At 70.0% G+C, this 13,596-nt stretch overlaps 1 protein-coding gene across 1 annotated transcript in view; it reads right to left on the bottom strand.

Annotated features, from left to right (window-relative positions):
• The window catches only part of DNAH17 (dynein axonemal heavy chain 17), a gene marked incomplete at both ends in the record, with an annotated part of 57,829 nt that overhangs the window by 41,498 nt on the left and 2,735 nt on the right, over positions 1-13,596 (bottom strand). The window contains 19 exon segments of the mRNA XM_084862308.1: positions 15-167; positions 466-552; positions 931-1,047; positions 1,906-2,128; positions 2,465-2,634; positions 2,854-3,108; positions 4,103-4,285; positions 5,007-5,150; positions 5,706-5,846; positions 6,076-6,179; positions 7,106-7,214; positions 8,392-8,538; positions 9,546-9,738; positions 10,121-10,386; positions 11,076-11,192; positions 11,678-11,845; positions 12,509-12,595; positions 12,700-12,852; positions 13,344-13,469. Of these exon segments, the coding sequence (XP_084718434.1) occupies positions 15-167; positions 466-552; positions 931-1,047; positions 1,906-2,128; positions 2,465-2,634; positions 2,854-3,108; positions 4,103-4,285; positions 5,007-5,150; positions 5,706-5,846; positions 6,076-6,179; positions 7,106-7,214; positions 8,392-8,538; positions 9,546-9,738; positions 10,121-10,386; positions 11,076-11,192; positions 11,678-11,845; positions 12,509-12,595; positions 12,700-12,852; positions 13,344-13,469 (2,943 nt within the window).

The following is a 13,596-nucleotide window of genomic DNA, read 5'->3' as shown; positions in this document are numbered from 1 at the left end:
CGCCCGCCGCTCACCATGACGATCATGTCCCAGAGCTCCTTCAGCAGGCGGACCTCGCGGTGGCAAGCCTTGAGCTGCTTGTAGTCGGGCACAGCGACCTCGAACAGGCTGCCCGACTTGCACAGCCCCTCCATGATGCCCTCCATGGACAGGATGCTCTTCTGCTCCTGCGGGCGGGCGGGGAGGGAGGCGGTGAGCAGGTGCCCAGCATGCAGGGAGCACGCTGGCCCTTCCCCTGGCCCCACGCCGGCCCCACGCCGGCCCCATGCCGGGCCCTGGCTTGGGGTGCCCTGAGCTTTCCGGCGGAGCGGCCCTGGAGCCCATGGGGTCTGGCAGGAAGGCGGTCTGTCCGCGGGTTAAGTGGGGGCTGAGAACGGCCTCCTGGAGTCCAGTCCCCCGGATGAGAGCAGAGCGTGAGGGGAGAAGGGCGGCCCAGCCCGGGGAGAGGGGCGCGGGGGCAGGTACCTTGTTGAGGGACTGGTAGGGCTCCGGGTCACTGAAGGTGAACGGCGCCTCCTGCCTGAACTTCTCCCGGAACTCGTACTGCTTGATCTGCCAGCACCGCGGAGGGCACAGGTCACACAGCCGCCACCTGCCTGCCCGCTGCAGCCCGGCCCTGCCCCGCCCCAACACAAAGCCCCGCCCCACAAGAAGCCCCGCCCACATGCCACACGCCCCGCCCTCCCAGAGAAAGCCACGCCCCCACGCCACGCCACGCCCCCACATAGAAGCCCCGCCCCGCCCACAGCCACACACACACACACACACACACACACACACACACACACATATACACACGGCAGCTCCGCCCCACACACAGAAGCCCGCCCCTCACTGCAGTCCCACCGCTCTCCACGCCCCACCCACACCGCAGCCCCGCCCTCACGCAGAAAGCCCCGCCCACACGGAAGCCCCGCCCCACACCCTGACCTCGAACTGCTGGCACTTCCTGCGCAGGATGTTGACCTCGTTGGCCTGCAGTGGCGCCACGTTCTGCTTCACCTGGATGGCCAGCTTCTTGGTGTTGGTCCATTGCTCCGGCAGTTCCTGGGGGCAGGCGCTCCGTTCCCGCTCTTTCCCGCTGCCCAGGGGAGCGGCCCCACAGTCCTGTGCCCGCCAGCCTCCGCAGGTCACCTGAACCCGTGTGTGCGTGCACGTGTGCTGTGCATTGTATGTACACGGTATTCATGCAAGTGTGCACTGTGTATGCGTGTGGGTGTGTGTGTGTGTGTGTGTGTGTGTGTGTGAGATCCTAGGCAGCCACTGCCCCGTCACCGTGAAGGCACTGCCTGTGGCACCGCTGTAGCTGCCGCCCCACCCTGTCCCTGGCAGCCCCACCCTGCTGTCCATTTGCACGCTTTTGCCATTTCAGGAAAATCAGGTGGACTCTTACATTTTACAAGTTCTTCAGACCGGGGCAAATATCGTACTTAAAACCAGAAAATATTGTAAAGAACAAATCCTCGCCCGCGGACTCTGCCCACAAACAGCCATCATTTCACCTTCTACGATGGATTCTGTCCACTGCGACCCACCTCTAACCATTTATCTCACCGCTTCCCGCAACTCCCCACCCGGACTGGGGACCCAGAGCTCCCAGGACCAGCCATGCACACGCCAGGCCTCAGCACGGGGCCCGCAGCCACACCACCCGCAAGGCGTGGCCGGGGCTGCGGCTCCGTCCCCCTCTGCCTCCGTGTCTGCCACTGGAGGTCAAGGCCACAGCCCTCCTCCGACCCGGCCAGGCTCCTACTGCTCTCCCTGCCCACACACCGAGGCTCTGTCCACCGCCCCCTCCCTGCCCCGGACACCCAGGCTCCGTCCACCGCCCCCCCCCTGCCCACACACCGAGGCTCCGTCCACCGCCCCCTCCCTGCCCCGGACACCCCGGCTGCCGCCGCTCACCTGCAGCTTCACGTAGATCTCCTCCGGCATCTCCTCCCCGTACGACCTGAGCAGCTCGATGGTCTGCTTCAGCGGCTCGAACATGTTGTCGGTGGCCACCTGCCGCTCCTTCACCTTCATCAGGTGCGCCATCACCCCCACCAGCCCGTCGTAGTCCCCCTCCTTGACCGGCACCTTCAGGCCGGCCCTGGCGGCCTTCATGAAGTCCTCCAGGTCCCCGAGGCTGCGGAGACAGCCGCCGCCCGTCCGTCCGTCCCGCTGTCCTGACTCCGCCTGCCCGGCCCCACGCCCCCGACCCCTCGGCCCCAGCCCCGCGCCCCCGCTCCCTTCCGGGGGGCAGATCCAGGGCGTCCCCGCCGCCTCCGGGCCCTCAGCCCCGCCCCGCGCTCAGGACCGCCTGGCCCCGCACGGGGACATGCCCACCGGTCAGGCCCGGCTCTAGGCCGGCACCGTGAGGGCGGGTGGGGGGAGCAGCGGAGCCAGCAGCCGGGCGCCCTGTGGGGTGCTGCCCTCCAGCCGCCCCGTCCCCGCCACCCCGTCCTCCGGCGCGGCCGCCCACCTGCTGACCACGTGGTTGCTCAGGTGGCGCTTGAACATGAAGCTCCAGCGCTTGATGGTGTTGAGCAGCGCCTGCTTGAAGGGCCGGCAGTCGCACTGCAGCCAGCCGCTGAACACCTGCGAGTTCTCGCAGCGCATCACCTCCTCGTACAGCCGCTCGTACGAGTCGATCTGCAGGACAGGCTCTGCTCACCGCGCCCGGGACCGCCGACGGCACCGCGCCGCCCCTGCCGGCCCCCCCCCCCCGCTCCCCCGGCCCCCGCCTCCTTCCCCCCCACACCCCCTCCTGCCCCCCTAGCCCCCCCACGCCCCCCGGGCCGGGCGGCCCCCCCACGCGCCCCCGGGCCGGGCAGTCCCCCCCACACCCCCCGGGCCGGGAGGCCCCCCCACCTGCTGCTGGAACTGCGTGAGGGTGGGCGGGGACTTGGGGACCAGCTCCTCGGGCCGCAGCTCCAGGTCCTCCAGGGTGACGACGCGGCCGTAGGTGAGGAAGTTGCGCATGGACTCCTGCAGGTCGTCCACCCACAGGTAGGAGTAGCGCTCGAAGGAGTCCTGGAACTCCTCGGCCTCCTTCATGGCGCCCATCACCAGGTTGGACATCTCCTCCCGCATCTCCATCAGGTCCGCCGTGTCCTCCAGGTCCGACTGCGGGCGGGGCGCAGACACGCGAGGCGTGAGGGGCCCCGGCTCCTGGCCCCGGCCACCCACCGCCTGCCGCCCGCCCCCGGCCCCCGGCCGCCCACCACCCCGGCCCCCGGCCCCAGCTGCCCACCGCCTGCCGCCCGCCCCCGGCCCCCGGCCGCCTGCCACCCCGGCCCCCGGCCGCACTCCGCTCTGGCCTCACGGCAACACCGCGTTTCCTTTGCAGAAAGGGACACAGTTGAGGTCTACACGCCCCCCCCGCCGGCGGACGCTCAGCCGCCGTGGTGAGGATGGGTGGAGTCTGCGGCCGGCACCTGTCAGCTGGGCACTTAGGTCTCTTTTTTATTTCCCCCAATGGTTTTTAAAAATATATATTTTTATTGGTTTCGGAGAGGAAGGAAGAGGGAGAGAGAAGCATCCATGATGAGGGAGAATCATGGAGCAGCTGCCTCCTGCACGCCCCCCACTGGGACGGAGCCCACAACCCTGGCCTGTGCCCTGACCGGGAATGGAACCGTGACCTCCTGGTTCAGAGGTCGAGGCTCAGCCACGGAGCCACACTGGCTGGGCGCATTTAGGCCTTTTCCAAATGTTTGTGTCACTGTCACCCAGACAGCGCGCCGACACAGACACGCCCCCAGGGGAGCCCGTCTCAGTGCCTGCGGGGCGCCCGGAACCCCGCCCAGCTGTCCTTCCCCTGCACGGGGTGGGTAGCGCTTAGCGTCCGCGGGCGGGGGGTGGGGGGCGGGGAGCGGGGAGCGGGGGGGGGCGGGGGGGGGCGGGGGCAGGGAGCGGGGAGCGGGGCAGAGACTGGTGCGTGCGTGCCGGGTGCGGAGGGAATCACGGATTACGTCACAGGAGGAGAGAGGCCCCGGGGAGGGGCCAGGGCCCCGATGGCCGGGGCAGGACCAGGTTTGCGGGGGGAGGGGAAGTGTGTGTGACGGACCGGCACCGCGGAGCGTGGAGGGCCTGGGTGGGGGCGGGAGGCCCGGCTGACCTTGTAGTTGAGCCGGCCCCGGGCCAGGCGGGGGATGAGCTTGGCCACGTTGTAGATGTCGTTGATGAGGCTCTCGATGAGCGCCAGGAAGCCCGTGTCGTCGCCCACCTCCAGCGACGGCGAGAACACCATGCCCCGGTCGCTCAGCTCCATGCGGATCTCGAACAGCGGCGCCACGTTCTCCTGGAACGCCGTGCGGAGTCCGCGCCTGCCCGGTCCTCAGGGCCCGCCCGGAGCGGGGAGCCCCCCCCCCCACTCCCCACCCGGAGCACGCCTCCCGCCGGCCCAGGGCCCGCCCGGAGCAGGGAGCCCCCCCCCCCTCCCCACCGGAGCACGCCTCCCGCCGGCCCAGGGCCCGCCCGGAGCGGGGGGACACCCCCCCCCCCCCCCCAGCACGCCTCCCGCCGGCCCAGGGCCCGGACCAGCGAGCAGCCCGGCGGGGCAGGGCGGCGGCTGGAGGTGCAGGCCGCCCCCGCCAGCTCGCGGCCTGTGTCTGCTACTGGCGAGCTGTGGCCTCGTCCCCGGATGTGTGAAATGACCCCGGCGGGCGCTCAGGGGAGAGAGCGTCAGACCGGTTCACCTCGGTCAAGGGCGCGTGCCTCGGTGCAGGCTCCACCCCCTCCCCGGTGGGGGCACGTGGGGGAGGCAACCAGTGGAGGTGTCGCCCTCTGTCTCTCCCCTCCTCGCACTCTCTGTCAATGGGGACACCCTCACACAGTGATGATAAAAGAGGAAAAGGCGTTTTCCAGGGCCAGGACGACGGCCCCTCTCTCCGGTTCCCTCAGGGACCACGGGCACAAGGACCAGGAAGTGGGCCGGGGGGTCGCAGCACGCACACGGCACACACACACACACACACACACAACACGCACACACACACACAGGCACGGGCGCGCGGACTCACGTCCTGCACCATGTTGTTGATGAGGTAGTTGAGCGACATGCGGATGAAGTGGTCGAAGGCGTCCAGGACCATGTTGTCGATGTAGACCACGTAGTCCTTCCAGGACTGGCTGGTGGTGACGGCCCGGAACAGCTCCGCGTTTTCCTGCGCAGACCGAGGTTGGCGGCGCCTCCGGGCCCGTCGGTCCCCTCCCCGCCGGGGTCCGTCCGCGGGGACTCGGGCGCCCTGCCCACACCCGCGCTCCCCACACTGGGTGCTTCTCGCTTCCTGAGTGTCCACGCCAAAACCGACCCAAACACAGGCTGGATGCCCCGGCCCCGGGCGGCGCCCAGAGGACCCAGCTCGGCCGGAGACCCAGGCAGAGACCCCGGCGCCCGGCTAGCGGGGCCCCGGGCTCCGGACCTGAGCGTGCGGGCCGGCAGGTGCACCCGCCCTGCGGTGCCCACTGAGACGCTGGCACCGCCAGGCCGGGGGCACGCATCCAGGGAGCCTCACGCCCCCAGGGAGACGAGTCCCCCGTCCACACCCGCTCCGTGGGGGGACGGCACCGGTCTGGGTCCGAGAGCACAGCGCGGGACACCGAGCCGGAGACCCTGGCCTCCGAGGCCGCCGTTCCTCAAGCCTCTGGGACCGCAGAGCGCAGGCTCGGGCCACGGCACCGTTGCTGTGGGAACCCCGGCCGGGCGCCCCGGGCCTCACCGCCACCATGGCCTGGATCTTGACGCCCGCCTCCTTGACCGCCGTGTAGCGCTTGTTCAGGTTGACGAGCCGCCCGTCCAGGTCCAGCAGGGCCGTCTCCTTGTTGTCCTTCCTCTCGAACATGGGGTTGGCCGACCAGTCCTGCGCGGGCGCCAGGGCCAGAGGGAGGCGTCAGGGGCGCGTTCCCGGCCTCGCTCCTGTCCGCGAGCCCTCAGAGCGGGCCCGGCCCGAGGCCCGGAGGACGCGGCCCTGAGGGCGCCCTGGGTGCTGGGCCGCAGAGCCAGTCGGGCCTCGGGGGATGGACGGCGCCCCCCCGCCACGTGGGAGCCCCCCCCCCCCCCCGCCTCTGCGCCATCGTGCGGCCGCCCACCCTCATGGCCTGGGCGATGTTCTCGATGTTCTGCTTGGCCTTCTGCATCCGGCTCTGCAGGTTGTGCAGGATCTCCCGCATCTCCTGGATGTACTCCAGCACGCCTGTGAGCGGCGCCCGCCGTCAGCCAGAGGGCACGCCGGCGGCTCCGCACGGGTGTGAGCGCCGCCCGGAAAGTCCCTCCGCTCCTCCGGGCACCGGGTCCCCGAGGGGCCACGCCGGGCGGGGCCTCCCTGTCCCCAGCGCATCGCCGGTCACTCCCCCGGGACCCTGCCTGGCCCAGCCCTGACCGCCACGGAGGGCGAAGGTGAGCGGCCGGAAAGATGGGCTTGGGGGAGAGGAGAGAAAGGAATCCTGGCTTCCTGGCCCAGAAGAGCCCGCGGGCCCCGTTCGGACGGAGATGGTGGAGGCACAGGAGAGGGCAGGGGCGAGGTTGGAGGTCTGGATGGAGGGGTGCCCACCAGCGTGGGCCCTGGGCACAGGGAGCTGGGGAAGGCACTTCTGCCTGGTCCACAGGGGGTGGGGGGCTCGTGGGCACATTTCTTTCTGCTTCTGCGACGCCTGCCCGGAGCCGGCTGCCACGGGCACTGGCCCCGCCTCCGCTGTGCCCGCCTCTGGCCAGTCCAGCTGGGAAACGGAGGCCCTTGGTGGACCCCAAGGAGCCTCTGCAGGTGCCACAGGCTGGTCAGGGCCTGGGTGGGCAGGGCACCACCCTTCGGCCAAACACAGGACCCTGTGGCAGTCGAAGCTGACCCTGTACCAGCCCTGGCCGGGCAGGCTCAATGGGAGCATGGACCTATGAGCCAGGAGTCCTGGTTCCATTCCCGGTCAGGGCACACGCCCGGTTGCAGGGTCCATCCCCAGTGTGGGGCGTGCAGGAGGCGGCCGATCAATGATTCCCTCTCATCATTGATGTCTCTCTCCAGCCCCTCTCCCTTCCTCTCTGACATCAATAAAAACACATTTAAAAAGAAAAAAAGCCGACGCAGCAGGCAGAGGCAGCCCCGCCCTCGGCCCGGCGGGCCGGTACCTTCGCCGTTCCAGAAGAGCGTGGTCTCGGCCGTCAGCAGCTTGACGTCGATCCCTTCCAGCTCCGCCTTGATGAGGGGGAACTCCACGTCCATCACCGTCGTCTTTATCTGCCAACACAGCGGCCGGGCCTGGGTCCCACCAAACCCGCGGCCCAGGCCCTGAGGCGGCCGCGCCGTCCAGACGGTCTGATCCCCGGGATCCATGGGTGAACCCAGCTCACTCATCCCCGCGCTCCGGGGCGGAGAGAAGGAAGCAGGCCGACAAAAACCCGTGCCTGGGCTTAGAACCGGCAGAACGCGTCCGCGGGGGCACGGGGCGGGAGGGGCGGGAGGGGGAGGGCAACGGGGCTCTGCTCCGTCCCCGGGCGGACATCGGCGTGAACAGCAGCCCCGGTCCGGCCGGGCCGGCGTGCCTGCCCTCAAAGCTAATCTAGTGCCTGCAAACCTCCCCCACGGACAAGGAAGGAAGGAGGGCGGGAGCAGGTCTCTGAACTGTTCCCCAGAACCGGCACCCTGAGCCCCAGCTCCCCTCCCCCCCCGCCCCGTCCCGTGTGCCCCCCCACGGGCGTGTGTCTGCGGCGAGGGGCGCGCCTCACGGAGGCCCTTCCCCTGCATCGGCACTGCCCCCGCCCGGCCGCCCGCCAACGCCGTCGAGCGTTTCCGGACCATTCACGCCGAGAGAAGGCGGACCAGGGCAGAAGGCCAGGGCAGAGGGCAGGGCAGAGGGGCAGAGGGGCAGGGCAGAGGGGCAGGGCAGAGGCCAGGGCAGAGGGGCCAGGGCAGAGGGCCAGGGCAGAGGGGCAGGGCAGAGGGGCAGGGCAGGGGGCCAGGGCAGAGGGCCAGGGCAGGGGGCAGAGGGCCAGGGCAGGGGGCAGAGGGCCAGAGGGGCAGGGCAGAGGGGCAGGGCAGAGGGGCAGGGCAGGGGGCCAGGGCAGGGGGCCAGGGCAGAGGGGCAGGGCAGAGGGCAGGGCAGAGGGGCAGGGCAGAGGCCAGGGCAGAGGGGCCAGGGCAGAGGGCCAGGGCAGAGGGGCAGGGCAGAGGGCAGGGCAGGGGGCCAGGGCAGAGGGCCAGGGCAGGGGGCAGAGGGCCAGGGCAGGGGGCAGAGGGCCAGAGGGGCAGGGCAGAGGGGCAGGGCAGAGGGGCAGGGCAGGGGGCCAGGGCAGGGGGCCAGGGCAGAGGGGCAGGGCAGGGGGCCAGGGCAGAGGGGCAGGGCAGAGGGCAGGGCGAGGGGCCCCGGACCGCGCCCGGAGCTCCGGAGCGGCCGCGGGGGCCGGGCCCGGCTCACCTCGTTGTACCAGCCGACGATGAGCTCCAAGTTACCCACGAACTTGCGGAAGGTCTCGTGCTGGGAGAACAGGGTCTCAGCGCTGCTGGGGATGGCCTTCTGCTGCTGGAAGTTCAGGTACTTGACCTCCCTCAGCACGGCCACCAGCTGAGGCCACGAGGTGCGGAGCCGGGCAGGGGGAAAACACTTCTGTTTCTCGTTTTTCGGTTTCATTTGTTTTTAACACAGATTCCCAGATCGGCGTTTCCCCGCGGGGTCCCCCGGCGGCCCTGCTCTCAGCCCCTGCGCGTGCCGAAGCGCCTCCAGGTGCTCCTGCTCCGTCTCCCGTCGGAAACAGATCTGAGCCAACTTAAAGCAAAAACAAAGGGCCCGGCCGCGGGGCGCAGTGGGCGAGCGTCGCCTGTGAACCAGGAGGACACGGTCCATTCCCGGTCAGGACCCGGCCGGGTGAGGGGCTCAGTCCCCAGGAGGGGATGTGCCAGAGGCAGCCGATCCAGGATGGTTTTTTCTCATCAGTGATGTCTCTCTCTCCTTCTCCCGTCCTCTCTGGAATCAATAAAAACAGATTTTAAAAAAATCTAAATGGCACCCTAACCGGTTTGGCTCAGTGGATAGAGCATCAGCCTGCAGACTGAAGAGTCCTGGGTTCGATTCCCGGTCAGGGCACAGGCCCGGGTTGCAGGCTAGAACCCCAGTGTTGAGCGTGTAGGAGGCGGCCATCAGTGATTCTATCTCTCCCTTTCCCTTCCTCTCTGAAATAAGTTTTAAAATGTATATATTTTTAAAGGTGTAAATTCTCCCAAATTTACTAGTAAATTAGCTAGTAAAATAGATTACTAAATTTAAAAATACACACAAAACAACAAAGGCTTCAATGACACAGCCTTGGCCCAGCAGGACGACCCCACCCAAGCACGGAGACCACGCCCCTGCAGAGGCCACCCCCAATGGCAGAGGCCACGCCCCCGAGGCCCCAAGGCCCTGCCCCAGAAGCCCCGCCCCTAGGCTCCGCCCCCAAGACCCCGCCTCCCAGGCCCCGCCCCCAGAGGCCCCGTTCCCAGAGACCACGCCCCCGGAAACCCCCCACTCCAGAGGCCCCGCCCAGAGACCCCGCCCCCAGGCCCCGCCCCAGGCCGCCCCGGAGGCCCGCGCACCGCTTTGCTGAAGTTGACGCGGATGAGGTGCGAGGGGTCGCGCTGCAGCAGCGGCTGGCCCAGGTTGAAGCTGCAGTCCTCGTCCACGCGCGACACCCACTGCTGGTAGATGCGCTCGCGGTAGCTGCGCAGCAGCTCGATCATCTCGTCGTACTTCTGGTAGATGAGCTTGGCCTCCGAGCTGGCCATGACCCTGCGGCGGGAGACCGTGAGGGCGCACCGGGAGGGGCGCACCTCCCCCGGGGGCCCTGCGGCGGCCCTGCAGCCTCTTCCCCGGAGACACCGAGTCTGTGCGCCCGGCCGGGACTTGATCCATGGCCGCCCCCCTCACACCCCGTTTCCTCCGCGCCTGCTGGGGCCCCCGGAGAGGCCAGTGTGCTCCCCGGGGAGGCCCCGGGGTGGGGGCCCCCGGAGAGGCCAGTGTGCTCCCGGGGGAGGCCCCGGGGTGGGGTCCCGGGGGCGGGGGGAGACCCGGGGTGGGGGGACCCGGGGTGGGAGGTCCCGGGGGCGGGGGGGGGGGGGGGAGACCCGGGGTGGGGGCCCGGTGGACCCCGCCCCGCGGCCCGGCCACTCACGGGTGGTCGATGTGCTTGAGGTCCCGCATGGGCACCTCCAGGCGCTCCTGCAGCTCCAGGCTCCACTTGAGCTGCCCGGCCACGGGGGGCATGTTGCGGTGGATGGGCGGGATGTGGCCCGCGGCCGCGGCGGCGAGCTGCGCGTCGTACAGGATCTTGGTGTTGTCCAGCTCGGCGTCGAACAGCTCCAGCATGACGGAGTAGCGCGGCACCACCTCGGCCAGGATCAGCGGCCGCTCCAGGAGGCTCCCGCACATGTACAGGAGCTGCGGGGGCGGCGTCAGGCCGGCGCCCGGTGCCTCCCCTCCGCCCCTGCCCCAGGCTCCCGAGGAGAGAGTGCACATCCCCTGAGCCGCTGGCTTCTAACCCGACAGCGCACAGTAGGTCCACAGACCCGGGAAATGCACCCCGGATGCACCAGGGCTCCCTGAAGTCCTCATCCTCTCTGCTAGCAGAGGCCCTGGCTGGTGTGGCTCAGTGGATAGAGGGTTGGTCTGAGGACGGAAGGGCCCCGGGTTCGATTCCCGGTCTGGGCACAGGCCCGGGTTGTGGGCTCCGTCACCAGTGGGGGGTGTGCAGGAGGCAGCCCATCCACGATTCTCTCTCATCCTGGATGTTTGTCTCTCCCCCCGCCTTCTGCTCTGAGATAATATATATATATATATATATATTTTAAATACGTTCTCAGAGGAGAACGATGCCAACATCGTAAATAAACAAAGTGCCAACGGAGTCCCTCCGACTCCCGCTGGCCCCGGCCTGACCGGGCTGAGACCGCAGCTCCTCCCGCCGTCTGTGTGGGCGGCTCCGCTGGCATCGCCCTTTGCCCCCCCCCCTCCCCCCCCCGTAAGCAGAGGGGGGACAGTGAGCGGAGAGACCGGGAGGGGCAGGACGGACGCGGCCCCACGCCATGGCCGCCGCAGCCCCGGGGTGGCGCCCGCCCGCCCGCGCGCACCTTGGCGTAGGACTCGATGGAGTTGCTGTCGTCGAAGGCCTGGCAGAAGATGGTGGCCAGCCTCCTGTCCAGGTCTTGGATTTTGGTCTCAAAATCGGCGTAATCGTTATCGAAACCCTAAGAGCGAATTCAAACATCACTTCTTACAACAACAACTGCTTCTAGCGGTTTTAGAGAGGGGGGGGGGTGAGAGGTCAGCATCGTACGCCCCCTCCTGGGGATGGAGCCCACAACCTGGGCACGGGCCCTGCACGGGCGGACGCTCACCACTGAGCACACCGGCCGAGGCCAAACGTCGACCTCAACCCGCCCGCGAAGCCGGTGGAGCTCACCCTGACGCCCCCGGCTGGCCCCCGGGCCCGATTCGGGGGACCCCTTTGCTGAGCTCGCTTGCTGCTGGGACCCCCTCAGGGCAGAGCCACCCGAAGGCCCTTCGGCGTCGGGCTCTCCGTCCACACGCGCCCCCCCCCCCCCGCCCCCGCTCCGGGCCTCTGCCCCGCCCCGCCGGACGACCCACCGCGTCCCCGGGGTCCAGGGGTCGTATTTGCAGCCCACACGCCCCCCCCCTCCGGGCCTCTGCCCCGCCCCGCTGGCCCACCCACCGCGTCCCCGGGGTCCAGGGGGTCGTATTTGCAGTCCACGAAGACCTTCACCAGCTCGAACACCTCCTCGTGGATCTGCGCCACCAGGCTGCCCAGGATGCTGCCGCGCACGCCGCCCAGCTCGATCTTCTCCAGCTTCAGGAACTCGATGGCCGTCTTGTACAGGTCCTGGGGCCAGAGCCGCCCGCGGGCTGGGACCGGCGTGGCGCTGGGCCACGCCCGTGCCGGCTCTTCTCCCCCCACTCTGCCCCCGGACCCGGCGTGGCTGCCACGGCCATTCCTCCCCCGTCCTCCCTCCAAAGCCCCTCTCCCGAACCTTCACCCCAACCCAGAACGGGGACCCGGGACCACGGCCGCGCGGCCGGGAGCTGGGCGGGGACCCGGGCCCGGGGGCTGGGCCCTCTGACGCGGGCATGGCCGAGGCCCCGGCGCCCTCGGTGCCCGCGCTCAGCGGCACACTGCTCGCCACGCCCCAGAGCCGGAGGCCGAGCTGGCTGCCCCCAGGGCCACCGCCCGGACCGCCTGCGTCACCAGCCGCTCACAGGCAGGGGCCACCGCGGGCACTTCCTGCCCAGCTAACCGCTCCGGGCCGGAGGCAGCCGGCCGGACCGCTGGTGTCCCCGTGACACGGATGGGAGGGGGGAGGGGGTGAACGGGAGGGGGAGGGGGCGGACGGGAGGGGGGAGGGGGCGGACGGGAGGGGGAGGGGCAGAGGAGGAGGAGGGGGCAGAGGGAGGGGGAGGGGCAGAGGAGGAGGAGGGGGCAGAGGGAGGGGGCAGGGAGACACCGCTGTCCTCAGGTGCGGCCAGAGCTGAGCCCGGCTCCCCGTACCTCAATGGTCTGCACGCGGCGGAAGAAGGAATTCATTCTGGAGAACACGAGGGACGAGGGGAATTCCCAGGGCACCGGCTCCTTGTCCTGGGGGGTGGGGGGGAGAGGCTGAGCCTGCCTCCCACCTTCGCCCGCCCCCCCCCCCCCCCCGGGACTCGCCCGCTGCCCGCCGCCGGCCCGGGTCCGAGCACCTTGAAGAAGAGCTTCATGTTGGTGCAGCAGAACTGGTAGGTGCGGTACAGCCCCTTGAGCACCGACACCGACAGCGAGATGCCGTTCAGCACCTCCTCGATCTCGCCCTGCAGCCCCTTCAGCACCTCGTCCGGGCCCAGGAAGGTCCGGGTCTGCGGAGACAGACCGCGCAGCTCTGACGGCCGCGGGGGGCACCCCCAGGTGCACTGCGGGGGGCTGTCAGCGGGCAGGAAACCAGCCACCACGCGGGACCCGCTCCCGGGACACAGCCCGCCTGCGCCCCTAACCCGCCCTCCTCCCCGGTCACAGGTGGCCAGACCACCTCCGCGGGGTGAGGGGAGGTGTGGGGGCGGGTCTGGGCCGCGGTGCCCTGCGGGGCCTGCAGACAGGGCTGTGGGCGCCACCTGAACACCCACAGGTGGGGGGCGGGCAGGCGGCTGGTGCAAAGGAGAAGGGAAGGGAGACAGAGCCACTCAGGACGGGACCCGGCACCCAGAGCCCAGGCCCAGCCCCCTTCCTTCTCCCCTCCCTCCGACGCAGGTGGGGGGGCTGGCACCGCCCTGGCCCAGCAGAGCTCCGGGGCCCAGCACCCTCGGCGGCGTGGCCCGCGCGTGGCGGGGGGCGGGCGGCGGCGGGCGGCTACCATGTCCATGATCTGGTTGCAGAACTCCTGCAGGATGACGATGATGCGAGAGGGCGTGTTGTAGTGCTTGGAGGTGGCCCAGACGAGGCAGATGGTGCTCAGCACCTTGGCGATGAAGGTCGGGAGCTGCGGGGACAAGCCGGCCGGGGTCTCAGCTGCGCGCCCGGAGGAGACCCCGCGCGGAGGGAGAGGCCCTGCCCCCGGACGGAGCCCCGCCCCCGCCGGGCCTTCCTCCCGCGGGCGGGGCGGGCGG

Source organism: Pipistrellus hanaki (assembly GCF_964339955.1).
Source record: "Pipistrellus hanaki genome assembly, chromosome: 16".
Classification (NCBI taxonomy): domain Eukaryota; kingdom Metazoa; phylum Chordata; class Mammalia; order Chiroptera; family Vespertilionidae; genus Pipistrellus; species Pipistrellus hanaki.
Note: the sequence above shows the minus strand (reverse complement) of the source record. Positions and strands in the feature narration are given on the sequence as shown.